General features: G+C 49.1%; 2 protein-coding genes across 4 annotated transcripts in view; one reads left to right on the top strand and one right to left on the bottom strand.

Moving 5' to 3' along the window:
• Nucleotides 1-3,428: 3,428 nt before the first annotated feature.
• On the top strand, nucleotides 3,429-8,673 carry LOC131592706 (monocarboxylate transporter 3-like). Its single transcript, XM_058864410.1, has 4 exons — nucleotides 3,429-3,729; nucleotides 4,215-4,358; nucleotides 4,911-5,774; nucleotides 7,905-8,673. The coding sequence occupies exons 1-4, from the start codon at nucleotides 3,501-3,503 to the stop codon at nucleotides 8,294-8,296; spliced, it is 1,629 nt and encodes a 542-aa protein (XP_058720393.1). The 5' UTR covers nucleotides 3,429-3,500; the 3' UTR covers nucleotides 8,297-8,673.
• A 2,112-nt stretch (nucleotides 8,674-10,785) lies between these two features.
• Nucleotides 10,786-25,138, bottom strand: part of LOC131592710 (PRKCA-binding protein) — a 30,079-nt gene continuing 15,726 nt past the window's right edge. Inside the window, exons 1-13 of one of the 3 annotated variants that reach the window (XM_058864418.1) lie at nucleotides 19,968-19,988; nucleotides 19,357-19,448; nucleotides 18,683-18,794; nucleotides 18,164-18,292; nucleotides 17,974-18,040; nucleotides 16,613-16,702; nucleotides 16,139-16,192; nucleotides 15,976-16,038; nucleotides 15,506-15,639; nucleotides 14,655-14,747; nucleotides 13,768-13,818; nucleotides 12,370-12,514; nucleotides 10,786-12,118 (exon numbers count right to left, since the gene is read on the bottom strand). In XM_058864418.1, coding sequence (XP_058720401.1) covers nucleotides 11,877-12,118; nucleotides 12,370-12,514; nucleotides 13,768-13,818; nucleotides 14,655-14,747; nucleotides 15,506-15,639; nucleotides 15,976-16,038; nucleotides 16,139-16,192; nucleotides 16,613-16,702; nucleotides 17,974-18,040; nucleotides 18,164-18,292; nucleotides 18,683-18,794; nucleotides 19,357-19,397 — 1,221 coding nt within the window. In that variant the 5' untranslated portion in view covers nucleotides 19,398-19,448; nucleotides 19,968-19,988 and the 3' untranslated portion in view covers nucleotides 10,786-11,876. Of the gene's footprint in view, nucleotides 12,119-12,369; nucleotides 12,515-13,767; nucleotides 13,819-14,654; nucleotides 14,748-15,505; nucleotides 15,640-15,975; nucleotides 16,039-16,138; nucleotides 16,193-16,612; nucleotides 16,703-17,973; nucleotides 18,041-18,163; nucleotides 18,293-18,682; nucleotides 18,795-19,356; nucleotides 19,449-19,967; nucleotides 19,989-20,291; nucleotides 20,323-25,138 lie in introns of those variants that run through there. The other 2 variants (XM_058864417.1, XM_058864419.1) reach the window with 2 other exon arrangements.

Below are 25,138 nucleotides of genomic sequence, written 5' to 3'. Positions count from 1 at the left end.
CAAGCTGAGAGGGGGATTAGCTGTCTTGTGAGGAGGTAGCTGCTCCGAAGGAAGGAGTGGAGGACAAGAGACTGCTCGACAGGTGCTAGATTCCTGCAGGCATTGTCCTGTGCCCACCATGGAGAAAAGATCCAGCAGGACCATCTAACCAGGCACCCTCATCCAGAGCCGGGAAGTGCAAACCAGTGGGAGAAGGAAGCGCTGTTGACTGAGATCTGCTTAACCCTTCGAGGCTCAGCTTGTGCTTGGGAGGTCATCGCTTCTTTCCACAGGTCAGTGGTGTGGAGGGATGGTGGCCTCAGCAGCTGGTAGGACAACTCATCCCTGGCCTGTACTCCTTTAATTCTCTAACAAATGCTTTCCCAGAGGGTTGTCTTTGGGTTGAAGAGGCTGGTGGCAGGAACTGTGGCCTTTGCACTCAATAAATGGACTCCCCACCCCATCTGTACTGTGTGGAGTCACTAAGAGCATTTACATGGACCCTCGTGGGTGCAGCTTGTCTGGCACAGTGGGGGTTTGCTGGGCATTCTCCAGCACTGGCTGCACTGTGCTCTGTGTGTGTCCAGGCACTGAACAGCTGAACCTGCTGTGGTCTTCACCCTTCTAGCCTGGGCTTGTGCCCCCTGGTGTTGGTGCAAGTCTTCCTGCAGCCAGCTGCAGCAAGGCCTGTGGCAATGCCTGCTCTGGCCCACCTCCCTGTGATGCACGAGGAAGGGCAGATGCCCATGCTGATGAGTTTTTAGGTGTATGTGAACTCACACACAGTGTTTTTACCTGTGAATAAAGCTCCTTAACTGGGGACAAAATGATGGTGGGCTGTACAGTGCGCAAAGGCAGGTGCTGGGTATGTGGTGTGACCGCTGAGAGCAGCTGTGAGCAGACAGGCATGTGTGTCATGGTGTTAGGAGCAAGGCAGCTCTTAACTGCCTGGCTCACAGCTGGGATAAATCTCCAGAAGAGGTGTGCTTTGGCATATTGGCCTTGGAGGCATCTCCGCAGGTGAGCTCCTCTGGTGCACCCCATAATTTTCAGCCAGCATAGATGCTAGCTGCAGGCAGGTAAAAGAGCTCTCATGCTTTGCTATACAGTGTTCTGTAGCACTGAACAAGTGGCTCCTGCAGGGGTGCCCTCCAGCTCCAAACTCAAGTACCCATGGATATTTGTCTAATGTGCTCTTGAAAACCTGATGCCACGGGCTCATCATTGACAGGTGGCGCTACAAAATCTCTGAAGAGCACATCACAGACAGACAAGTATTTTCTTGCTAGGATGCTGGCAGGGAGCGGCAGGGTTGAGGGAAAGATGGATTGCAATGGTTTGATTGATTAATTTGTGGTGCAGGATGAGCTCAAGAAAAGCAAGGCTGGAAGAGGGGCTTGGATAAAAAGTCTCAGGCTATGTTTGGTGGCAACTCTTATTTGAAGTAGCTATGTGCAGCAGATGGTGCAGTGGTGGAGCACCAGCACTGATGGAGAAATCACTGTGCTTTGGCAGCAGGTCACCTTTTGTACTAGACCTAGCTTGTCAGTCAGCTGGAGCTGGCACAGGAACAGTGGGCAAAATGGCAGAAACTGAGGGAGGCTATTCAGTCTGGCTGTCAGGGTTCCAGTGATCCAGAAAACACCAGTAAGGGTGAGATGGGGGAGGTAGGGGTAGATGGAGAGTGTATAATTATTCTTTTCTTCCTTGCAGTGACTCCTTGCCTCAAAAAGACCTTTATATCCCACTGTTTTCAGTTCATGCCTCTGTCCCTTGCCACGGTCCCTGAGACCTGGGCTGGAAAGGAGAGGTTAGAGTAGCCTGTGCCGGCCCCAGTAGCTCAGCACAAGAGCTGCTAGGAAACAGCCATCCAGAACTGTTGCCCCAATCCATGCTCAGAGCCAGATTCAGCTCCCTTTTTTCGTGGCTCACAGCATCCTGAAAGTTCAGGAAACTCTGCTGCAGGGACCCACAGTGGTGGCAGGCATCTGTGTGCTGCACTCTGTGTTTTCAGGAGCAAAGGCCCCCTGGAGAGGGGAAGGAGGGGTATGGCTGAGGGTGGCTGTGGGGTAGGACCACTCTTGCCAAGTAAGGGCCCTCTGCCTGGGATCTGCCCCAGCTTGTGCCATCCACACTTTTGTCTAAAGGATTTTCGTTTCTCTGACATTCAGGGCAACAGCAATTATGGGGATCAGCTCAGCTCACCCCCTTTGCTTGGAGGACACCAACAACAGGGACTTCCTTGAGAAATGCACCCAGATCCAAAACTGCCAGGTTCTAGCTATGTGTGTCACATCCATAAGACAGTCTCTGTCCCCTCAGCACTCTCTAGTGCGTATGTGACTCCTGGAATTTCCCAGAACTGCTGGTGCCAAGAGATGAGGAAGCTGTTGCCATCCTGCAGTCCTTCAGCCAAGAGAGCTGGGCTCTCAGGACCCTTTTTAGGAGTGTGCTGCCAGCAAGAGACTGATAGAAGGCAAACCAGACCCAAAAATCCCCAGTTCAGGCATGGAGAATGCCTGTCTAATCTACTTGGGAGCATCTGTAGTCTAGGTCCAGTGATGGCTTTGCGTACAGGTGTGAAAACAATCCTGGCTGACCAAGAGACTGTGGCCAATAGTGCTGGAAGGGGCAGAGACCTGGTACCTAAGGTAGAAATGAAATGCATACCCATAGCAGGCAGCTGGAGCAAAATTCCTGGGCAGCTTAAGAGCCCTGAGAGCAACTCACAAGACATCCCCTCTAATTCCCTCCTCCTCCCCACTTAGGCTTTGTTCCGGCCCCTTCGTGTAGGTACAGAGCCCTAATCTCTCTGGCATGCAAATAACCACCGTTTTTTGAGCTCTCCCCCTTCACCTATTTCGGAAATCTGGCCCCTAATGGCGGGGAGGGGAGGGAGAAGGAGAGTGCCATGCACTGGGGCCTCCTAGAGGAAAGCACAGAGGGCTTAATGGATCTCTCTGCCTCACTGCTGGAGGCTCCTACGGCAGGGCAGGTCCTGCAGGGCTCCCCACAGGAGCAGACCAGCATAGGAGAGGCTCAAAGGCAGATTTTAAGAAACAAAAAGGGTTCACACTGCTGGTCTTTGCCTCACACCATCTGTAGGCAAGGCTGGATATGAAGCAAGGGGGATCTGAATGTTGCAGATCCTGATGCTGCATCAGATGGAGCACTCCAGGCTCACCTGGGAGCCGTGACACTTCTCAGCTGTGTTTGCCCAGGGGTTATGGAGCTCTGGGCTGCCTCAGTCTCAGGGAGAGCTTCCCACCTCTGCCCAGCTGAGGCATGACCTTACACCCCAAAGCAATCCCACCTCGCCTGGCAGGATCAGGGTACAAAGCGCAGATGTGGCCCCCCAATGAGTGTCTCAGAGCTTGGAGATGGTGGGCATGGAGAGAAACCTTGTAGTAAATGTTTGCTGCTCTGCTTTTCTCTTCTCTTCTTGCAGCACCAGCAGACTTTCTCTCTCTCTCTGTCACCCTACTTCCTCCCTGCCTGCCTTTCCATTCCCAGGTTAGAAGATGGGGAGACCTGACCCAGAAGAAGGGCAACTCCCAGCTCCTGTGAAACCCCCAGATGGTGGCTGGGGCTGGATTGTGCTCCTTGGCTGCTTTGTGATCACTGGCTTCTCCTATGCCTTCCCAAAAGCCGTCAGTGTCTACTTCAAGGAGCTCATGAAAGATTTCCACGTGGGCTACAGTGACACAGCCTGGATCTCCTCCATCATGCTGGCCATGCTCTATGGAACAGGTGATGCTTGGACACACTTCCCCCTCCTCAACTCACACCTTTCCCACCCTGCCATGGGCCCAGATCATGTCCCCATGGTCTCTTCTTATGCTCACTGGCCTGGCCATGATACAGAATACAATTGTCCTACCACTTCTCTGCTGGAGGTGTGCTGCATCCCATATCCCTGTTTCCTTTGCCCCAGGAGACCTCTCAGGTCTCCCCACCTACGTCCCAGACAATTGATACAGGGTTTGTTCCCACTGCTGAAGTGCTGTTCACACCAAGTACCAGGGAACAGGGTCCAAAGGCAGGACAGAACAGAAGTCTCCACACCACCAGCCTCTCTCCCTCGGCCAGGCCCAACAGATGTGTATCTAAGCAGCCCAGCTGTGAGCTTCATCATTACAGCTTCATCTTCCCTGAGTGCCCTGCTCAGGCTGCCTGCCCCTTCCCAGTTGTCCTGTCTCCTGATCACCTACTCTCTCTCGTCTGCTTCCTCCTAGGACCAGTATGCAGCATTATGGTGAACCAGTTTGGCTGCCGGCCTGTGATGCTCATTGGTGGGCTGCTAGCTTCTGCTGGGATGATCCTGGCATCTTTTACCACCAATATCATTGAGCTTTATCTGACAGCTGGTGTGCTGACAGGTAAGAGCCTCAGGATTTGGGGGGCAACACAGGCTTACCTGGGGAAGAGCCAAGACCGTGTTGTATTTCCCTTTAGTACTGCCGTGTCTAGTATCAGGTCTCCCTCACCCATTTGCACACAGTATGGGAAGCATCTAGTCCTGAATGTTGCACATGTGAGGGATGCACCTGCTGGATCTAAACAGCCAGGGCCTGTGGTTGAGAGACAGAAGAAACCTAAGTGGTGCTCAGTGATCACGGTGACTGCGGTAAGTGGCATCACTACACAGTGGCAGGTGGAAAGAGGCAGAACTCCTGTGTAAGGCTCAGGTCCTGCCTAAGCGTGAGCACAATTACCTGATTCAAACCCACTTCAGGTGGACAGGCTGGTCTAGCCCATCTTCTGCAGGGGAAATCCACCAACATGAAGGCACAGTGGCTTGTGAGGAATACATTCATCCCATCATGGGATTTCAGGACTAGCATAGTCTGAGGGGAGTTTTCAGCTTGTTGCAAAACACATCTCATATTCTTGCACTCCGTGTCTCCCTCCTGGCTCTCACTTCCATGTAGGTCTGGGTATGGCGTTGAACTTCCAGCCCTCACTCATCATGCTGGGTAGCTACTTTGACAAGCGTCGGCCTCTCGCCAATGGACTGGCAGCTGCTGGGAGCCCTGTCTTCCTTTCCTCCCTCTCTCCACTGGGGCAAGTGCTGCTGGAGAAGTTTGGTTGGCGAGGAGGGTTCCTTATCATGGGGGGCCTTCTGCTTAATTGCTGCACTTGTGGGGCAGTCATGAGACCCCTGGATATGGGCATGAAGAGGAAGATGGGGAAAGCTCAGGACAAATATGAAGCCAAGGAGATGCTGCCCATAGGAGGGAAGTCAGAGGAGGGACTCAGCACCACTGATGGAACCAAGAAAGGCAAGAAAGCCAAGAAGAAGCCCAAGAAAGGGAAGAAGCTCCTGGATTTCAGTATCTTCTCCAACCGAGGGTTTATCATTTACACCATTTCAAAGTTCATCCTGGTCTTGGGTCTCTTCGTGCCCCCCATACTGCTGGTCAACTATGCCAAGGACACAGGTGTACCAGACACAGAGGCCGCATTCTTGCTCTCCATCATTGGTTTTATAGACATTTTTGCCCGCCCAGCCTGTGGCATGGTGGCAGGGCTGAAGTGGGTCCGCCCTCATGTGGCGTATCTGTTCAGCTTCTCCATGCTCTTCAATGGCTTGACAGACATCTGCAGTGCCAGGGCGAGCAACTACACGGGGCTGGTCATCTTCTGTGTCTTCTTTGGCATCTCTTACGGCATGGTGGGGGCCCTGCAGTTCGAGGTGCTGATGGCCATCGTTGGCTCCCAGAAGTTCTCCAGCGCCATTGGGCTGGTCCTACTTATCGAGGCTTTCGCGGTGCTCATCGGCCCACCCTCTGCAGGTAGGTGTCTTGCTACAGGTGGTTCGTTTGGCTGCCAGCGTTCCACAGCATTGCAGGTATTGGGCATGGACACAACACTTGAAGAAAGATCCTATTTCTCAATTTTTAATTCGCTCTAGAAGCTAAGAGCTGATCTCTGCCTTCACTACAAATGCTGCATAGAATCATGTTAAGGACAGGGTCAGGCACATGCTGCAGGCAAACCTTTGAGAGCCTTCATTAGGACAAAGCAAGTGTCTCTCAATTTCTCCTTGGTAGCCATGGCCTTTTGACTGGCACTGTGAATAGTGATCTCAGCTTGTTCTGATCCCAATTCCAAGGCACAGGTGTTTTGTTGTCAGTCAAGTCAAAACAGTTTGTACAGTCCCCTGAGGCATTTGCTGGTAATTTTTCTAAGAGGATTAAGACACTTGCAGCTTTTCAGCCAGTCTAGTCTCGGCCACAGACCCTAGTAAAGTCCATGCCCCACAAACAGCCCATAAAAACAGGCTGTTGAATAGAGGTGGTTGTAGATTAATGTTAAGTGTCTGATCACATGTGAGAAAGCCAAATCATGCCCAAGGCTTATTTCCAAACACAGTGCAGTTTCCTGATTTGCAAGGAAGAGTCAGGGACAAGACTATGGAAAATCCCCAGGGAGGAACCACTCTGTTCTTTCTTGTACTCCCTTCCTTCAGCTGTAGCACATGGGCTAAAGCCCATCATTGAAGACCTTGGTGTGAAAGGTCTTTTCCTCAGCACAAACCTCCAGGTAAGAGTAGAACCCACCCTCAGCAACTCCAACCAGTTCTCAAGTAAAATTTGGCAGCCAAGAGAATACCTTCTTAAATGCTAGCAATAATTCATGTCTCACTTTATAAGCTGTGGGGCAGTCGGCAGTCCCAGGCCAGGGAGGGTGAAGAAATACGTGTCTTGGAGGCAGCTGCAGGGAGAGTGGGATTTAACAGCACCTTGCCCCAAGGAGCAAGACACACCTGTGGGGTGCTAACAAGGGACATCCCTCAGCCCTCCTGCCTCAGTTCAGCTGTGCCATGGTGCTGTGTGCACGTACAGTGGCACACAGACAGCGTGGGGTCACCAAAGAACCGTGCTGGGGGCAGCCAGGTCATGTTGGGGGCTGTAGGACCCCCCTGGTGCAGGAAGCTTGAGTGCTCTGACAATCCCGATGGCTCGGACTCAGGGAGAACAGTGCTCGGCTGGGAGAAGGGGGTTGAACAGAGTGGCTTTGTTTGGTGTAATCCTCCTGAGCTGCTTCCCGCTCCGTGGGGCTGAGGGGGTTTGGCACAGGATAAGCCTCACACACACACACGCACACGCACGCGCTGGGGCACGCAGGATCCTCGCTCGCCATCCGGCTTGGCTGAACAGGGGCACATTCACCTGCGGAGGAATTCGCCACGTGACTCCCGTGAGTGCTCCAGGAGGCACCTCAGCATCTCCCAGGGCTGGTTTCAGCCCTGTAGCACAGCAGGAACTGGGGGTCACATGTGTATTTGCGAGCATGAGAGACCGGGAGGGAGAGTGCAGTCCCATGGCTGCATCCTGCCTGCAGCAAGGCACCTGTTCATGCTCCCCAGCACCAAGGACTGGGAGCTCTTCCTCCATTGCCAGCCCCAGTGGATTCAGAAAATATATATTTAGAATATCTCTGGCACAGAAATCATCAGGTGTGGGCCAACCAAAGGGATTTCTCTGCCAAAAAGAAATTTGTTCTTCCCTTCAGAATGTTTTCCTGACATAATAGCTTGAGAAATAGCAATGCCTCTCAAACTTTATTTTCTGAGACTGGCCAATCCAAATCATGAGAGGCTTTTCCCACCCTGGCTAGTAGAAGATGGCTCACCATGGAGTGGAACCCTAACATGAGGGTGTCACAATTACTTAAGCTTGTCCAAACAAGGGAAAACACCAACCATGCACGGTTACTTTACTTTCCTTTGAAGTACAGTGTGGCTCTTTCCCAGGGTGACTTTTAGCTATTCAGGCTTCTTGCCCTTCCCTTGAGGAATGGGTCCTCAGCCAAATGCAGGTGTTGCCCACCTGCACTGGGCTGTCCCTGCAAGAGTGCCTAGGCCAAATTTAACCATCTCATGTCTTCTCCAACCACCTTATGTCTTCTCCAACCATCAGGCCGCCTGGTCGATGCTCTCAAGAACTATGAGGTGATCTTCTACCTGGCGGGCTCAGAGGTCGTGCTCTCTGCTCTCTTCCTGGGTGTCGCCAGCTACTGCTGCCTGAACCGAGGGAAGAAGGAGCCTCCTCCAGAGAACAACCCTACTGCAGGAGGTGGGAGCGACACCGAGGAAGCAGAGTCCGACGTGCAGGAAGCTGAGGAGCACAGCAGCGACAACCACCAGCCAGCCCACAGCACTGACAACGCCGTGGTGGTGGCCAACGAGGAGGCCAACCATGTGGCAGAGGAGCAGAGAGGGGAGGGAGGCGGCTGTCCTGCAGGGGTTGGGGAGGTGCTGGCACGAGATGGCTGCAATGCTGACCAGATGGTGGAGAGGGACAGTTTTTAGCCAGGGCAGAGAATGGGGATGTATGAAACCAGCCTTGTTTGCAAGCACCTCAGCATGGGAGGGTAGGTGGGATGCAGGGAGCAGAAAGCTGGGACAAAGGCAGATGTAAGATATAAGAGGGAGAGGTATAAGAATAGCTGGTCCTTATGTACATATGTCCATATCCTACCCAGTGATATGTCTACTTGCATCCTGCACCCATGCTGGTACAACACAGGCTCAGAGCAGCCCAAACACCAAAAAGAAAAAAATAATAATCTTCTTTCCTCACTTTCAAACCAGCTCTGGAGAAAGTCTTCTGAAGAGGCTGCCAAGGACTCTCCTTTTCCTTCTGCATTGTCACAATACAGAACACAAACAATTAGAGACTCTTTGTAATCAGATCTGGTACGCTCTGTTCTGGTGTCAGTATTTCCTTCACCCCACTTCCACGGTCTGGATAGTCTCAGTCTCACTGGCAGCACGTTTAGGAGGTGGTGTAGCTCCTAGCTACCAGGTGCCACCAGCATGGGGGTAGACACCAGGCTCTCTGCAACACCTCCCTGGGACACTGCCAAACCAGGAGACCACCAGCTCCAACCACCTCTGCCTGGCACATCTTTTGTGGATGGTAAAGCTGGGGCAGTGACACCTGATGCTGCTTCCCCAAGTAGGGAAGCGCTGTTAGAGGCTGCTGCTGAGGTACAAGAAGACATCTAAGAAAGGCTAATGCCATTAGGTGTGCAGCCCACAGTACGGAGCCCTGCTGACAGGAATAGCACCAAGCCAGCTTTATCTAGGCTCAAACGAGTCTCGTTGACGTGTGAAGGGAACAACTTGGCCCCTGCGGGGGTGGGGGTTTCAAGACAGGTAAATAACCATGTCCCAGGCGATTATCCACTGAGCAAGAATGGCACCAGACGTGCCTGTGTTTTCCTCTTAAATAGAGAAAACCTCCTTACATAAAGGAATCAAAGGTAAGGCAGAAGGACAAGCCCCAGTCCCTGAGTGCTACTAACAAGGGTGTTGGAGCACGTGGTAAGGCAGGCATGACCCCCTCACCCCCTGCTGCAGAGGTGGATTTCTAGATTCAGAGAGGACAGCCTTCCCTGGCATGCTTAAACCACTTCTAATCTGCTTTAGGACTGGATCTTTTATAAACACCCCCGGCCAAAGCTCTTTCTTCCGGTTTCCTGAACTGCTTCACCTCAGAGACCCTGGGGGAACCTGTGACTATAACAAGAGATCAAAAACTAAGCAGAGGGCTACAGGGCAGGCAGCTCATGGGGCCACCAAAAGCTGTGTTTCATTCCTACAAATTAATGGGTAGTTGGCAGTCTGCAGGATCCATAAAGCCATTTGAACACAGCAGAGAAGTGGGGACATGATGGAAAGGGTTTCATTCTAGGTGCTCCCAAACAAAAATAGCAGTAAATGATGAGCAAAATAAAGCTGTTGAAGAGTATCAGTTTAAGAAGAGACAGAACTAGAAATTCTGAGGAGGGGAGAAGGTAAACCCTATGAGGCTGTACTCTGTCCCACCATACCTAACATCACTGTTTGAGCCAGTCATAGTCGTGACTTTGGGCTTTTTCCTACTCAAACTTCCTTAGAAACATCCCATATGAGACTAAACCCCACAACAAACCCCAGATACAAAACTCTGGGAGAATGAGAGCAGCAGCAAGGGTGCTGCTGGGGCCCTGCAGGCATTCATCCAGCGCACTCAAAGCTTTTCCCCTGCCACAAGGTAAGATTGCTGTTTCTGCTAGACCAAGTTGTTCTGCAGCTCTTTTCCCAGCAACCCCAGGCTGGATTTCCCTTATTCACTAGTATGCCCTCCAAGAAGGAGCTCACAACTTCCCAGAGGTCCAAGGTCTACCGCATGAAAACAACTGCCTTGTCAGCCACGCTGGTTGCTAGAACAAGGTCTCCTCTGTTTCCTTGTCACAAGTCAACATTTTCCATTAAGCCTCCTGCTCTTAAATTTTTTTTCACAAAAGCAAATAAAAGCCCTTAGGGTATGAGAACTTGCTACAGACAGTGTTGCAAGATTCCCAGACCTCTTCCTAAAAACCCCAGCTATGCTGCTTTACACTTTGCCTCAATGGCTTTCAGGCAGACCCCGCTGAAGCGTTTTCAGTTCCTCTCAACTGCTCTGTGTTTTGGCACAACAAACAACTCTGAAAGAGGATCAGGGACTTAATCATCAGCTGAAGCTTGTGATGCAACAGCTGAGCTGTGTGGAGAAGCTGGCCCTGGAGGGGCACAGGGATGCCACCTTGGCAGGACTGAGGCACCTGGTGTTTCCTTGGGAAGCAAAAATGCAGAGAAAGTGGTAGTACTGGAGGACTGGTACTGCTACAGCATTTGTAACTCTCTTCCTCTGGAAATCTGTGCTGCAGATTTGGCATTGAGACTGTGCACCAGTATGAGAAGAAAAAAATAGCCAGCACATGACACCCTTCTTCCCAACATTATAATTTAAGATTAAAACCAATGGAAGATAAGCAAATAAATCTCTTGCAGGAAAGGCATGAAGGACATGAAATGAAATGTCACATATTTATTATAGACAATAGTCACTACATCAGTCCTGTTTAAATTCTCCAGAGCAGCTTGACCATGGATGGTTTTTTCCAGGCACCCACAAGAGATGAAGAAGCTCCAAAAACAATCAAAGAGAAAAACAAATTAAAAAAAAATCTTGATAATAAATTAATGCCCTTAAATAACTTCTCACAACCACTAGAATGTAATGACAGAGAAGTCAAAGCGCCTGCCCCAAGAAGCACACCACTCCTGGCAGTTGTGCTGCTCACTAACAGAGGAAGTGCCATCTGCATCTGGGATTGGCCCACAGGGATGGAGGCAGGGGAAGAGAAAAGGAAGGAGGAAAGAAGCAGTCTCACCTCAGCTTTCCTTTTCCCCCATCCCTTGTGCTAGGGAATGGGAGGATAGCTGGGCTGCTGCTGGCTGGCCTAGAGGCAGCACAAAATAGCTGTGCAGAGAGAAGAGCACGCTAGTCATTCTTTACACTAAAAAAATCCCAAAGCCTCTGCCTAAAGAGCATGTCTTCCTCTCTCCAGAAGGCTTTGTGTCCTTCTTGTTTAAAGATGGGGTATTTCCATGATGGTCCTAACATGGATCCTCAGAAGGAGCTTGAAGACAGCAAGCAGTGATGCTAACACTTCCCCACAGCACAAGGGGAGGACGGAAGGCGGCTGTTCTCACCATTTGTAATCACCTCCAAACCCTTAACCAGCTTCCATGTGCCAGAGGGGAGTGGTGCTGCCCACGTGCTCAGCAGAGTCCTGCCTGCACAGAGGCACACAGCGGTGTGGGAGCAGCCTTTCCTCCCCACACCACAATACCCAGGCTGGGTAACAGAAGTCTCCAGGGGCAAAAAGAATATCCAGGCAAACAAGCAAAGGAAAAGAGAGGAAAGCAGAAGTTGGTCCAAATCCAACCAGCTACCCCACCCAAAGCAGAGGAGGAATCCCAGGCTGGACACACAGAGAAATAATGGAGGATGAATGGCCACGTGAAATATATGTTTTCATAAGTCTGCAAAGTCCTCCCTCTGGCCATGCTGACACACTCAGGCATCATCAATGAGCTTCTCTCCATTTGTATCCTCCCTCCCACTACCCTCTCTCTCGCTCTCTCCTTCTTCCTCCGCCCCATCTGTGTACGTGTCCTTCTGCCCATAGCTGAGAGTGGTGCGGGCAAGGTCCACCTCGATGGGAAAGACATCTGCGTCCCGGAGCACGGCGTAGCAGTCGTCATAGTACTTGGACATCGTGGAGACAAAACGCTGGAGCTGGAACACGATGTCCTGAACTGTAGTGGAGACATGTTGGGGGAAAAAGTGTGAAAACTTCCTTCCCAAACAGTGTGAAGGCTGTGATCAATTATCAGGAGATGTACCATCTCCTACACATCAATCCCTTTTGGCCCCTCACGGCTGTTGTCTCAGCTACAGCCACAAAGGAGTTCTTCAGCAAAGAAGAACTGAGCTGTCTTCTGAGCTGAGACAAAGGAGGAACACAAAGGCTAAAGTCATGTCTGCTGAACTCAGTAGTGGCACCCACCATGTTTCTGGTCCAGGAGCTCTATTTTCTCTAGCACGTCCTTCCTCATCTTGGCAAAGCGCGTGCGGGCCTCCTGACGGCAGCGCAGGATGAGGCGGTACTCGTAGTTCCCAGTGCTGACCCGGTAGAGAGGCTCACCCAGAGCCTGCCAAAAACACGGCGCCGTTTTAGAGACTCCCACAACAATGCTTGCACACACAGCCTGCCTACCAAGGTGGACTCACAATGACCTTGGGTTATTACAGACCTCTCAGGCACACGGGAACTGCTGTCAGGAAGCAGGAACCATGAGGAACACTGAGCCATGTCAAAACTGGCAGTCAGTGGGGCCGCTTTGAAGGCCAAACACACACCAACCATGGTAAAGAAAAGCATCACTACTAAGCAAATGCAAAAGGACAGGGACCTTCCAGCCCAGCATGGAGAAGTGGCATGGCTTCTTACCTGGACTAGTAAGACAGGCATTAAGAACAAACAAGTTTATATCCAGCACACAAAAATTCTGGCCTCCTCTGTAAGGTTTGCCCTGTATGATTGCATAGTGAATTACGTATCTACACAGGGAACCCGCTGGTATCTACAACCCTCCAGACATAACGCTGGAAACCAAAAGCAAGCAGGGACCTATACATTGTCCTGCAAAACAGTTTGGAAAGGGGCTAAGTCTGTCAGAAATGAAGCATCATTCCCTTGCACCTGCAAACATAACATACAGAAAATTCCATGCCCCAGTCTACCGCTTGCTAACACACACTGCACGTGCCAAAACCCAAAGCTGTTGTTCTGCTGGGCAAGATGGGGATTCTCTCCTTTCCATTTTGAAGCAAACATAGAATGAAGGATTGGGTTAGGAGTCTGCTTCCTTCTTAGCACTTGGGAACTAGGCATTCCAAAAAATTAAATGCCTGCTCTTAGATTGCTACATAGGATAAAAAAAGAAGCTACTTTCATGCAGGGAAACTGGAATTTATGGGATACCTTTAGCTATTTTAAACAGAGCTGTTAAGGATTAAAGCCCTAAAACCCCAAACCCCCTATTGCTAAGAGAGATCCTTTAATCAATTTACTTCACTTAAAAATGCAGTTTCGCATACATTTTGCGGAAGAGAAGCTAAATCTCCATTTCTCAGAAATGAGTCCATAATTAATGATAAGCTGCACACTACACACAAATGGAATCTGTGAAGATAACACCTTAATCCTCCTTACATAACCTAACAGTACTTAAACACTGAGAAAAGCAACCACTGAGCAAACAAGCTGCAGTGCTTACCAGGCAATATTTAAGGATCCCCTATTTCTAATACATTAAGAACAAATGTATGCAATTCCTTAGCATGCATCCACTAGTTTGGATGCTGACAGGCACAGGAGTTTTGCAATTGTACTGATACTCACAATGCAGCTGTACTCTTCATCATCCATCTCTTTGACTTTCAGGCAGTAAGACTTTGCAGAATTAAAGGTTAAAAAAAAAGAAAAAAGCAAAACAAGAAGGAACTATTAAAAATCAGAAACAACTTCATCATCACCCAATACCCATGAGGTTGTACAATTCCAAGCCTTCCTTCCTTCAGTAGAAAGACTCTGAAGAAAGCACAGTAGGAAAAATCCTGTGTTCATCTACTCTTTGGGAAAAGACAGTACAAGAAAAGTATGAGATGGGAATAAATAAAGAAGGAAAGAAAAAGATTAAGGAAGGATTGATTAGGAAGAGATTCTGCTATATCCCCTTGCCTTAGGGCTGCAGCTCCAAGTACTTCTCTCAGTGGGCAAAAAGAAATAGATTCCTACAGTTACAGAATAGGCGCACTGAGCAACCTCAGCCCTTTTGGGTAGAAAACAAGGGCTGAGTGGAATGGAGAAAGGAAAAAAAACAAAGGCAACGTCTAAATTAAAGCTAATATGATTTGAAAGTTGTTTACTTTGGCTAAAGAAAGAGTCCAAAATTACCTGAAAAATATGGATTGGGGACCTCTTTAGAGGAGTTCAAGAGCCTAAGCTGAAGAGGAACTATTTAGAAATAAATCAGGAAATAATTTTGATCATGTAGAAAATAAGTTATGTGGTACTTACCAGTGAGAAGAGCTAGGTTAAAAGCAGGTGTTTTTTTATCTGAGTCTGGCAGTAAACAAAGAACTGGAAAAAACAGGGCATTCTCTCATGGATTATGGAAGGATGGATTTGTGATCACATAGGCTAGATGTGATTTCAGGATGATTCTATGAAAGTTAATTTCAACCAGCACTTAGGAATAAACAAAAACCAAAAAACAAGCAGCTCACCAAATATTCAAACTTGACATCCAGGTATTTTTTGATAGTCAGCCTTGTGTCAGGAATGGCTTTATTCAGATAGGTATTCAAGTCAGTGAGCATCTGCAAGGGAAACACCCCGTTGCTGAATTAAGATTAAAAAGCATGACTATAATTCAAGTGCAACATTCTACCCAGCACGGGTCATGAGGCTGCCTCGAGTTAACTCTTCTTTGAACTACAGCATATTTGAAAGAAGATACTTGATCATGGCTCAGAATGGTTAGAGCCTCCATTACTGACACCAGTAAGTGGTTCCAGTGCTAGAAATGCCTGCCTCACTTCTAGCCTGGATTCATCTGCTTTTGACTCATTTTATTTTCAGCTGCAGCTCTCCCTGATTCAAAGTTTCATAACCCAGCACTGTCCATCCAACACAGCACTGAAAGTGTTGCCCAAATCAACACTTAAATTCTCTCTCTGCTAAACGAAGTGCACTGATCCCCTGGAGACTCTCACTCAAATACATGGATTGAAATTCTTACATTGCTCCTCAGTTGCTTATCTGAACTCTTTTAGTGACACAATGCAGTTATGGGTGCTAATATCATGTACTACACTGGTCACACTCCTCCCTCATCCCCAGAAGAAAAGGAGAGGAATATACTCATGTGCAGAAGTCATGGGACAAGGTTGATATATTCATTATGTTACCTCTCATGTTCTTTTCATTTTGAAGAGAGCTCCCTGAAGGAAAGCAGACAAAGATCCTTCTTCCCACAATGAATGAACTTTTAAGACTACACCTTTAAAGACAGGCTTCTGCCTTTCTAGATTCCCCTCTTCTCCAAACTCTTTACTCCTTTGGTTAAATTCTTTACCGGCTTAATTGTTTTCAGAAGGTGAATCCCAAACTTCTCAATGTTGCGATGGGCATCAGCAAATTTCACAAAGGCTTCACTGGCAGCAGGTTGTGGTTCCCGTACACCAATGACAGAGAAAACATCTCCAAATGCTGCATGAGCAGAATAATACAGACAGATGAATGAAGAGGTGAACCCCAAGAAAAATCTTATCTCCAGTATTAGAATTGCCTCCCATAACCATACAATTAGCTGTGGGATAATGCTACATATTCCCTAAATAGCAGTGTTGGGCAGGACATTTCCCAGTGTCTCATATGAAGGACAGGGCCTGTGTTAGCATTGGCAATGCAGCAGAGCATCCTTTCCCAGCTCGTTTCTGCAACCCTTTGTTTTCTTTGAGTGAGGGAATCACACGACTAAGTACTAACAAAAACTCCTGAAACTGAAGGTCAAAGATTTGTGCTCCTTTGCTCAAGATTCCTTACCTCTGTGTGTCTGAGATAGCTCAAAAAAAGCCCTGAGAAGACTCTTGGTGTGCTCTGTCAAACCTGTGATGGAAGTCAGAAAAAAACATGTAAGTCACTTCACTGAAACACAATGAAAGCATCGTTCTCTCCCATCCGGAGTCTGATGGAATGCCAAGTTTACCTTTGTATAACTCTGCAGTCCTCTCCAGCTCCTCTAATCTCTTCACTAGTCCATCTGAATAGAAGCAAGAATCAGAATACAGAATTACAAGTCACATTCAGGACATGGCTAAGACCTGACTGGGTGGAAAAATACTGGTTTCATATATTTGGTTCAAATTTCCCTCGCCCCTTCATGCCTGTCCTGTGATACAACATGGGAAGCTTTTAAAATGACTGCAAACTAATTTTATGGTGCGGAGTCATGACCTATAGGCCTTCACTAAGTTAGTCCCTGCTTTAAATTAATCTGACCTAAGATAACATTTAAGTGGCCACAAGGACAGGCTATATCACTCAGGAAGAGCAGAGACAATCACAACAGCAAGGCAGAGCAGAAGAAAAGAATGTGGACCATGCAAGCAAGAATAAAAAGTAGACAAACACAGGAGAGTAAGCACTCCATTATGAAAATGTCCTCCTGGACAATACTTACCATTGCAAAGTATGGCTCGGCTTAACCCCAGGGCATCGGCTGTCCCTGAGCTCATGTTCTCTACCAGTCGGTGCTTTACCTTCTTCAACACTACCAAAACAAAGTTACAAACAAGCAGCAGGGTCACTTCCATGGGCGTGAAAAGCTCACCAGCACATTTCACTGTTTTTCCAGGCACTGGATAAACTGCAGTTAACTCAGTACTGAGGCAGCAAGAAGAAAGAATAGCACAGAAACAGGACACTCTGGTCCAGCCACGCATAACACATATTCTGACTTGCCTATCTGCTCTGCCCTCACATCCTAAACACTTCAATCAATAGAGCTCCAGCAATTCTTCTGGTAGACTGTCCCAATCAATCACTTTGCTATAACCAAAGCACTGATCTTGATATTTGGAACAAAACTTTGCTTATGCCGTCTGCTGTATTACTTCAGCTGAAGTCAGGAGATGAGGCTGAAAGACAATCAGGATTTAATGCTCAGTGTTGTCTCTTTCCTTACTTTTACTTTTTGAATCCTAGTTAAACCCTTTGGCCACCACTTGATAGAATTTCTGTCTTTGGTTGTCATACATTGCAAACTACTAGAGACGTCTATGCCCTCCTTGGAACCTGATGACTCAGCCACCTTTATTTACAAGCAGACTTGCCTGCAGATCCCAAGAATTCAGCTGAAGCCATAGTGTACTGGAAAATACCATATTCTCATCACACTTCTGTTTTCCAAGAAATCCAGCTCACTACTCACAATTTTCCAGAACTCCTGTCAATTTATTAGCAGCATAATCACCAGGAAAAGAAATGAGAGCAAAGAGAGTGGATAGATTTTGCTGAAAGTGAGAAAGGCAGACCATATAACAGACAGATGTGTAGGCTTAGTTCAAAACCAGACACTTCGTTTTAGCAATAAAGGCTCTTCTGTCTCCCATAAAATTTATGTTTGTACAAAACTCAGTGTAGATAGGTATTTCATCACTGTTCTCCAAGCTTAGAGATCACCACCAATGCCTTTCAATTGACACATTTCTGTGTACATCTAAAAACAGGTCAGCATAACATGAATTAAAAATAAATTAAGTTATTATGCAGTTGAGATTCATCATCCATGCTAAACACAGCACAGGAAAAACAAGCCTCCTACAACAACAGTTAAATCTTGACTTAACTTTCAAGCCTATTTCAGAAAGTCAGGGAAGGATTTTTTTTAAACCTGTAACTCTGTTTGACAGTATCCATTTGAAAACTACTGAGTAAAGAGCAAAAAACAAAACGGAATTTTACTTTGGTTTTAGCTGGGACCAATCTTTCACCTTTCCACATCAGTTTATAACACTCTAGGGAGAAAGAAGCCAGTCTTACCAATATCCAAAGACTTGCCCTGCTTTGGGTCAGCCTGAAGCTTGTTGTAGTGTATTGTCACTTCTCCCTGCAGAAAAAGCAAATGCCAAACATCTGTGCTGGAAGCAGGCAGCTGTGGCTCCCTTTACCCAAGGACAATAAGCTGCCAACTATGACCCAGAAGCTCCAGTGTCCCCCTCCTACCTCTCACCTTTACCATCTGTATCATCTTGGCCACCTCCACTTTGGTCTTCCCTTTGACAGATTTCCCGTTGACTCCTGTGATTTCATCCCCGGCTGCTACGGTGCCGTCTAAGGCTGCTGGGGTGTTATCAAACACCTAAGACAGAGCACAGGCAGTTTGCAATCAGGAGAAAGGCTAATGCAGAGCTAAAGACCACAAACCAAGAGGTGGGCTGGTCATCTTGTTCTTGCCCCTGGGATGTGCCTCCTCTAGCACAGGATTTCCTGATGTTGGGAATCTGCTGTCACACTGCTCCCCTGTGAATTCTAGCATGCTCTCCACGGAGTAGGATAATTCCAGAAGGCCTAATTGAATTCTTCCACACCTACCAGGTACAAGAGTAAGGAAATCTTTTCACTGAAAAGTCAGATGTCATCTCCCACTTTGAGAAAAACAAACAGCATAGAGCTCTCTCTCCACACTTCCCATCTCTCAGGCCAACACTGTTTTAAGAAGATGGCTTATTTTTCTTCCCCAGGTGCCCACCTGGACAATGTAGAGACAGGGGCAGTACTGTGCTCCTCCTCCAATGCTGATCCCAATCAGGTTCTGGGAGTCCTTCTTCAGGGTCACTGTCCCAGGTACAGTGGGGATGCCCCTACAAAGAGAACGGAATAACTGAACGTAGGCAGAGCTGCCCGTATATGAAACAACTCTGCTATCTGAGTCAGTACAAATGGAAAACATCATGAGCACTGCACATCTGAATTCATTCCTTCACCTCTGCCACTGAGTATAACAGCACGGGAGATACCTGTGCTATCCTCTTCTTGGGATTGATTGCCTGCAAGGATTAGAGGTGGAAGAGACACCCTCATCCATCGCTAGGCATTGAAGAAACACTACCACACTTTAGTGTTTCTCCTGCACTTAGTGCCGGAGTGAGAGGGCAACTTGCAGAGCATAAACGTGATACAAATCAAGTGCTCTATGTTAAATGCAAGGCACTCACTGCAGAGCAACGCATTCTCCTTTGCTCACCAGCACTGCAATGCCTCTTCCCCAGTCTCCAGAAGGAGCAGGAAATCAGCACTGAACAGGAAGTCTGATGGTCAGCACAGTGTCAGGCACAGGTAAATTTATCAACTCTCATTAGATCTTGGCTGCAAAGCCTACTTCTATTGTAATAAACACCAGGAAAAGATATGTGAAATACTCACAGCTTATCTTCCTCAATATCATAGTCCAAATCTGCAAACATTGTTTTGCTTCAGTGGAGCCCGTTTGTCTGAACCTGCTTATTCCAAACTCCCTAGGAAGAAAGAATAAACCAAATAAATGAATGATCCCAATAAAAAAACACAGAGAACCAACCTGTCACCCTTATTAATCTCCTTCTACTTTTTTGGAATGCCACATTGTAGTCTCTGCTTTTATATCAAAAGATGAAAACCGAGTCAGGTGTCCCTGGTTCTCTGCTCGAGAAGAAAGTCCTTGAGTTTGAATGCTGCATGTTCCAAACCCAAGACTGACAAACGTGCAGCATTTCCAAAGCACAGAACAAAACGTGGTCCCTTCCCGAACCTGCTTCTTCCCACGCTCGACCTGCACCACGGCTGCTAAAGACACTCAGTTTTATCCCCGACATCCATCACACATCTCCGTGTTCTCGACTTTCACAGCAAGTCACATCACTTTTTGACGTTCACCGCCACTCTCGGCAGGCCGTGTTCAAGCTTTCCACCCAAAGCCTCATTATTTCCCCATGCACAAAACCCCTTCCCACTTAATTTCGGGCAGTAATTAGCTGGCACGTTTGGGTTCCGCCCACCCTTCGGCGGCGTCCAAGGCACGGTGACGCCGGGAAGGTGGTCACCTCCACCGCACCCCACCCTGAGGGACCAGGGCTTCACCGGCTGCTCACCGTGCCGCAAACCCCGACGGGGTCGGAAGGGGCTGCGGGCAGTGCCTGGCCGGGCAGGGGCTGCGGGCAGGGGCTGCGGGCAGTGCCTGGCCGGGCAGGGGCTGGCCGGGCAGGGGCTGCGGGCAGTGCCTGGCCGGGCAGGGGGCGAGCTCAGCCCCCGCCCCACCCCGCCCAGCGGGACCGTCCCGGGGGCAGCCGCGGGGGGGCGTCCCTGAGGGGCCCCAGGCTCACCGGAAGCGGCCGCGCGGCGCCGTCAGCCCCCACCGGCTACGTCACCGCCGGCACCGCCCGGAAGCGCCCGCCCGAGCCCCGCCCCCCGCGCGCCCGTCGCGTTGCCATGGGGACGGGAGGAGCGGGCCCGGGCGGGCGGGAGAAAAGGAGGCCCGGGAGTGACCTGGTCATTCTCCCGTTCCCTGAAAGGAGGCTGCGGCCAGGTGGGGATTGGTCTCTTCTGCCAGGCAACCAGTGGCAGGACAAGAGGGCATAGTCACAAGCTGCGCCAGGGGAGGTTTAGGGTAGACATTAAGAGGAATTCCTTCGTGGAAAGGGTGATTGGACACTGGGATGGGCTGCCCAGGTAGGTGGTGGGGTCACTGTCCCTGGAGGTGTTTAAGGAAGGACTGGACGTGGCACTCAGTGCTGTGATCTGGTTGACACGGTGGTGTTTGGTCTCAGGTTGGACTCTGATCTCAGAGGGCTTCTCCAACCTAATTGATTCAGTGATTCTGTGAAATTGGTTGGCACAATCACCCCTACTGCTGGCAGGCCAGGAGCGACCCGAGGAAGCATCGGATGCCAGGGGATGTGGAAGTCAGTCAGCACAACTGTGTGCAAAACCACTGCAGCGCCGTGTGTGCGGCAGGATGGCCAGGCTTCCACGCGTTCCTCTCCTCTGCGATGTGCGTGGGGGCAGTGGTTGGGCGTTCAAATGGTTCTCCTGCCTCCATCATGACAGCACCACCACTGGGAGAATGCTTTGATTTCCCAGAGAAATGTGGTCGCCTTGATGCATTATGTGTCATCTTTTCTAGCTGCTTCTGGCTTCTGAGCAACTGCCAGGCTGCCAAACCCGACTTACTGACGCAGATAAAAAAAAAAACCCACCCCAACATTGTACGCTTTGAACTGAAAACTCCTCCGTGACTAGGAACAGGGACTGGCCCATGGCGATGACCTCTCTTGCTGGCTGAGAGGGTAGTCAGTGTTTGTGGTATGCAGCCCCGTGAGCCTCTTGTCTGCATACATCAAAAAACTGACTGAAGCCACCCACAATGCTGGACTGCAGGGGGAAAGAGTGTGTTGTTAATAATCATTCTGAAGTCCTGGGTCTAAGATGTGATTTATTTATGAAGGGAAGCTGAATGAGAAGTGCAGTCCTTCAGGTGGGAGCTCTCTGAAGAAAAGAGACTGACATTCTGACCTTGGCCACTGATGGGAATTTTACATCAGTGAAGTTCCAGAGCTGCTGAGCCAGACTCTGATCTCTGCACGAAGAGCTTGCTGGGGCTCGGCAGTGCAACAGCACTTGACTGTGGCTGAGGGTGATACAGAGAAGACAGAGCCAGACTCCGAGGGGTTTTGCACAGCTAAAGACCAGAAAAAGGGGCTGCAAGTTGCAGAATGGAATTACAGTGGAACAAAAGGGAAAAGAAAAAAAAAAAGATCACTATGAGGGTGGATAAGCACTGTTACATCAGCCCAGAGAGGGGGTGGCCCTAGAGACAGTGACAATTTAGCTGGACAGATTCTGCGATGCTGCGGTCCTGAGAGAGACCCTGCAAAACAAGCAAAGAGGTCATCCCGCAGAACCCTCCCCAAAGCTGGCAGCTAATACAGCTGCTTAAGCAAATGGCACACAGGCAGGACTCGAGCCCGCTGTCCGTCCCACGCCCCGGCAGGACTGCTCCGTGCGGCGGGGACCGCGTGTCCCGCGCTGTCCCCGCGCTGTCCCCGCGCCGTGGCCCGGGGGCTTGGCAGGGTGGCCCCGGCCACCGGCTGGGCTCCTTTTCTAAGGAGGGAGCGTCACCGTGTGGTCACTTTCCGAACTGCTGCTGCAGGAGGGGGCCTGGATTCAGGGTTTGCCAAGGTGGGATATTTCTCCTGTTTTACTGCAAAGTGGAAAAAAGAGGCTTTTCACACATATAGGAGAACACTCTAATAATGGGAATCATTTGCTTGCGCCCAAGGGGATTTCTCAGAGCCTTGTGCATTGACTGGGTATCAGACTGGTTAAAAGAAGTTGCAAGACCTCATTTCTCTTGCTGTTCACTTTTGCTACTACAGCTGCAAAGGAGATGGCAGTGAATGTTTCCTTTGCTGGCAGCTCCTGCCATTCACAAGAAAGACAGTAAGCAGAACTCGCCCGAGGTGAAAAACTAGACCTGCTGACACTAACAAGGCCAAAACCTGTAGGTTTGATTGAGCCTTGTTTTGTGCTGCTCCAGTGAAGTGTGTGCGTTGTGCATGTCCTTCAGTACATCCCTGAAGCATCAGCCTTTGTACACGTGTGCTGACTGACCCTGCCTTTTGTGCACAGCTGCCCCAAAGTGTCCAAGATCGATTGGATTCTCTGTGTGAGATGGAGATTGAATCTGCATGTGCCCTAAAGCCATGTCTGTCTCAATAGTAGAAATCCAGCTGATTACCTCCTCCCAAGGGGAAAAGTAATGAATTGCTGATGAAAATGGTTACTTAAAATCCAAAAAAGTAAGATTAGCCAGCATTTTAAAAAATCCCAGGAAGCTGTTCTTTTTCAAGAATAGGTCTGATTAATTGTATCAAGAATTTGAAATGCAGCTTTCTCTTGAAAATTGGGCTCACTGCTTACAGTCTACCAAGATGGCTTCAATCAAGAGGGCTTAGTTTGCACATACAGAGATTTTTTTATCCCAAAGCACACAATCCATGAAAATTCTGAGAATCAAAACTGCCTTCTTCTTGTCTTTCATCATGTGTAATAAGGAGTCTGCTAGCAGATCACACGTTGCATGACTGGTTAGCTTCTTGGCACTCAGATATATTTCTGTGTACTGGGGCTGTGCTGAATCTCATGTTTCTGGCTGCTTTTCTGCTACTGTTTTCAGTGTCAACACAACTAACTTTGGACTAACATCCTTCTTGACTGCTGTCCCTTGAGCCATGTTGTCTGTTTCAGGGGGAACTTTCAGTGAGTAAATGTGGGGATTGTATTCCCTGTCCATCACTGCACAGCCTGCCTGCCCTTTCCCTGCCCCACTTCTGCTGGGTGCTGCGAGCACTTGCAGCAGCCTCTGTCTGGGGCAGGCGGGACATGGCCCTATTGGGGTGGAATAGGGGGCTGCTTTCAGCGGGTGTCTTCATTGTCCTTCCTCTGAAATTTCCTGCATTTAGGATTCTCTGAGGTTTATCCAGAGGGAAGCTGGGGGAAATGGACAAGGCTCTGTGGCAGATACATTGTATTTCCACATGCATCAAGCACCTTTCAGTGCCCCTGGACTTTGTCCCCACAGATTTCTTCTCCCAGTCAAGTAGATAAGTCTCAGGAGTATCTGGTGCAGCTCTATGTAAAGCAGTACTCTATTACCTCTATGAAAGCATTACTTACAAAATCAGTACTTGCAACCTGAAAAACCTTAAAGGCAACTTAAAGCCTAATGGGTTTTCTGAGACCCTGCAGGTGGAAAGCATAAACTCTGGTTTGGCTGATCATTTTTTATTTGTAAGGCAACTTTAAGCCTTTCCAATCCAGGGATATGACTACACTCTGTTGCACAGCCCAGGGACATTACTGGTCTGGCAAGGCGCTATCAAAGCTTGTGGTCCTTGGGATGAGCCCTTGAGATGTTGAGCTCCACAGCAGAATAGCAGCAGGGCATACAGGGGACCACATCTCATGAGCAGTAGCAGAGTGAGGGGTGGGAAACAGGCAGAGACTTGCCCTCATTATGCATGGGTCTAACATGCCCAATTACCCCATCCTCTCCTCACCTCTGCAATGTAAAAGACTGTTGTTGAGAGTGGTCATAATTCATGGCGAACACCCTGCCTCCCCCTTACTCCTTTCACACCCACTGCTCTCCATTTTCCTTCCAGAAAAAAATGTGTCTTTGATGAAATGAAATGGCTCAGTCAAAGAACCCCTGAAATGGTTGGGGACCCCTGCAGTTGGCCACCCTTGCCCACTTCCCAGCTCTATTTCTGGCCGAGTTTGGAGTTTAAGTGGGCTGACCTTGTGCCCTGACTGCCCTGAGGGTCAGTGATGAAAGCGGATGGAGGCTTCACAGTCAGGTCTCTTGTGTGTGACTCTTTTGTTCCCAGGACAAGGGTGTGCAGTGCCTGGGACAGTGCTTAATTGTCTGGGGGCACTGCTTTACCCGTCATGCCCTTCCCCGGGTGGCCCCAGCCCTTCTTGCTCATGCGTGGGAGGGAGGCAGCTTCCCCACTCAGGGTAGGGAGGAGGAAGCAGAGTTTGGATTGCTCAGGATAATTTCTGGCTGTTTATCAATCTGTGTAATAAACTTTGTGGAGTGCCAGAAAGCAGAAAGAGAATTTGAAAAAAAAAATTACTTCCTTGCATTTTGTGACTCCTGTCTGTCACTAGGAATATCTTCCATTATCCTTCTGTGCAGACAGGAGCATCACCTTGTCCCAGCCAGCTCCTGCATCCATCCACTGAGGTCCACAGGATTTACCCTGTCACTGAGACCTCCCTCTGCCCTTCTACAGGTGTTTAATGAGGAAAGTCCTGTGTCAGACCTGAGGCATTTGGCTCAGTCCAAGTGGAGGCAAAGGGTTCACACCAGGGAGGGCAGAAACTTTGCGTTGATCTTGTGTGTGTGCAAGCTCAGGGCTGGATATATTGGGACTTCTGGAAAGAAGTATTTTTTTATTTTTTTTTTTTTTTTAGATCTGAGCTGGGCATCACACCTGGCACTGCCCTGTAGACATGCAGAGGAGTGGTGGTGTGGGTATGCTTGGGCAGGGGAAGGAAGCTGGACAACCTGTGGGCATGATGATAAAGAACTGAAGGTTTACAAAGCCTTGCCTGGTGGAGGTAGGTCAGCAGAGCTCAGCACAATCATGTAGGAAGTTTTGTACCA

Source organism: Poecile atricapillus, chromosome Z (genome assembly GCF_030490865.1).
Source record: "Poecile atricapillus isolate bPoeAtr1 chromosome Z, bPoeAtr1.hap1, whole genome shotgun sequence".
Taxonomy (NCBI): Eukaryota; Metazoa; Chordata; class Aves; order Passeriformes; family Paridae; genus Poecile; species Poecile atricapillus.
This window is presented reverse-complemented; position numbering and strand designations above follow the sequence as displayed.

Excerpts from the sequence above, each read along its gene's own strand:
- LOC131592706 (XM_058864410.1), top strand. The coding sequence starts at position 3,501 with ATGGGGAGACCTGACCCAGAAGAAGGGCAACTCCCAGCTCCTGTGAAA. Across the intron at positions 3,730-4,214 it reads GGCCATGCTCTATGGAACAG|GACCAGTATGCAGCATTATG; the intron begins GTGATGCTTGGA and ends GCTTCCTCCTAG. Across the intron at positions 5,775-7,904 it reads CATCGGCCCACCCTCTGCAG|GCCGCCTGGTCGATGCTCTC; the intron begins GTAGGTGTCTTG and ends TCCAACCATCAG.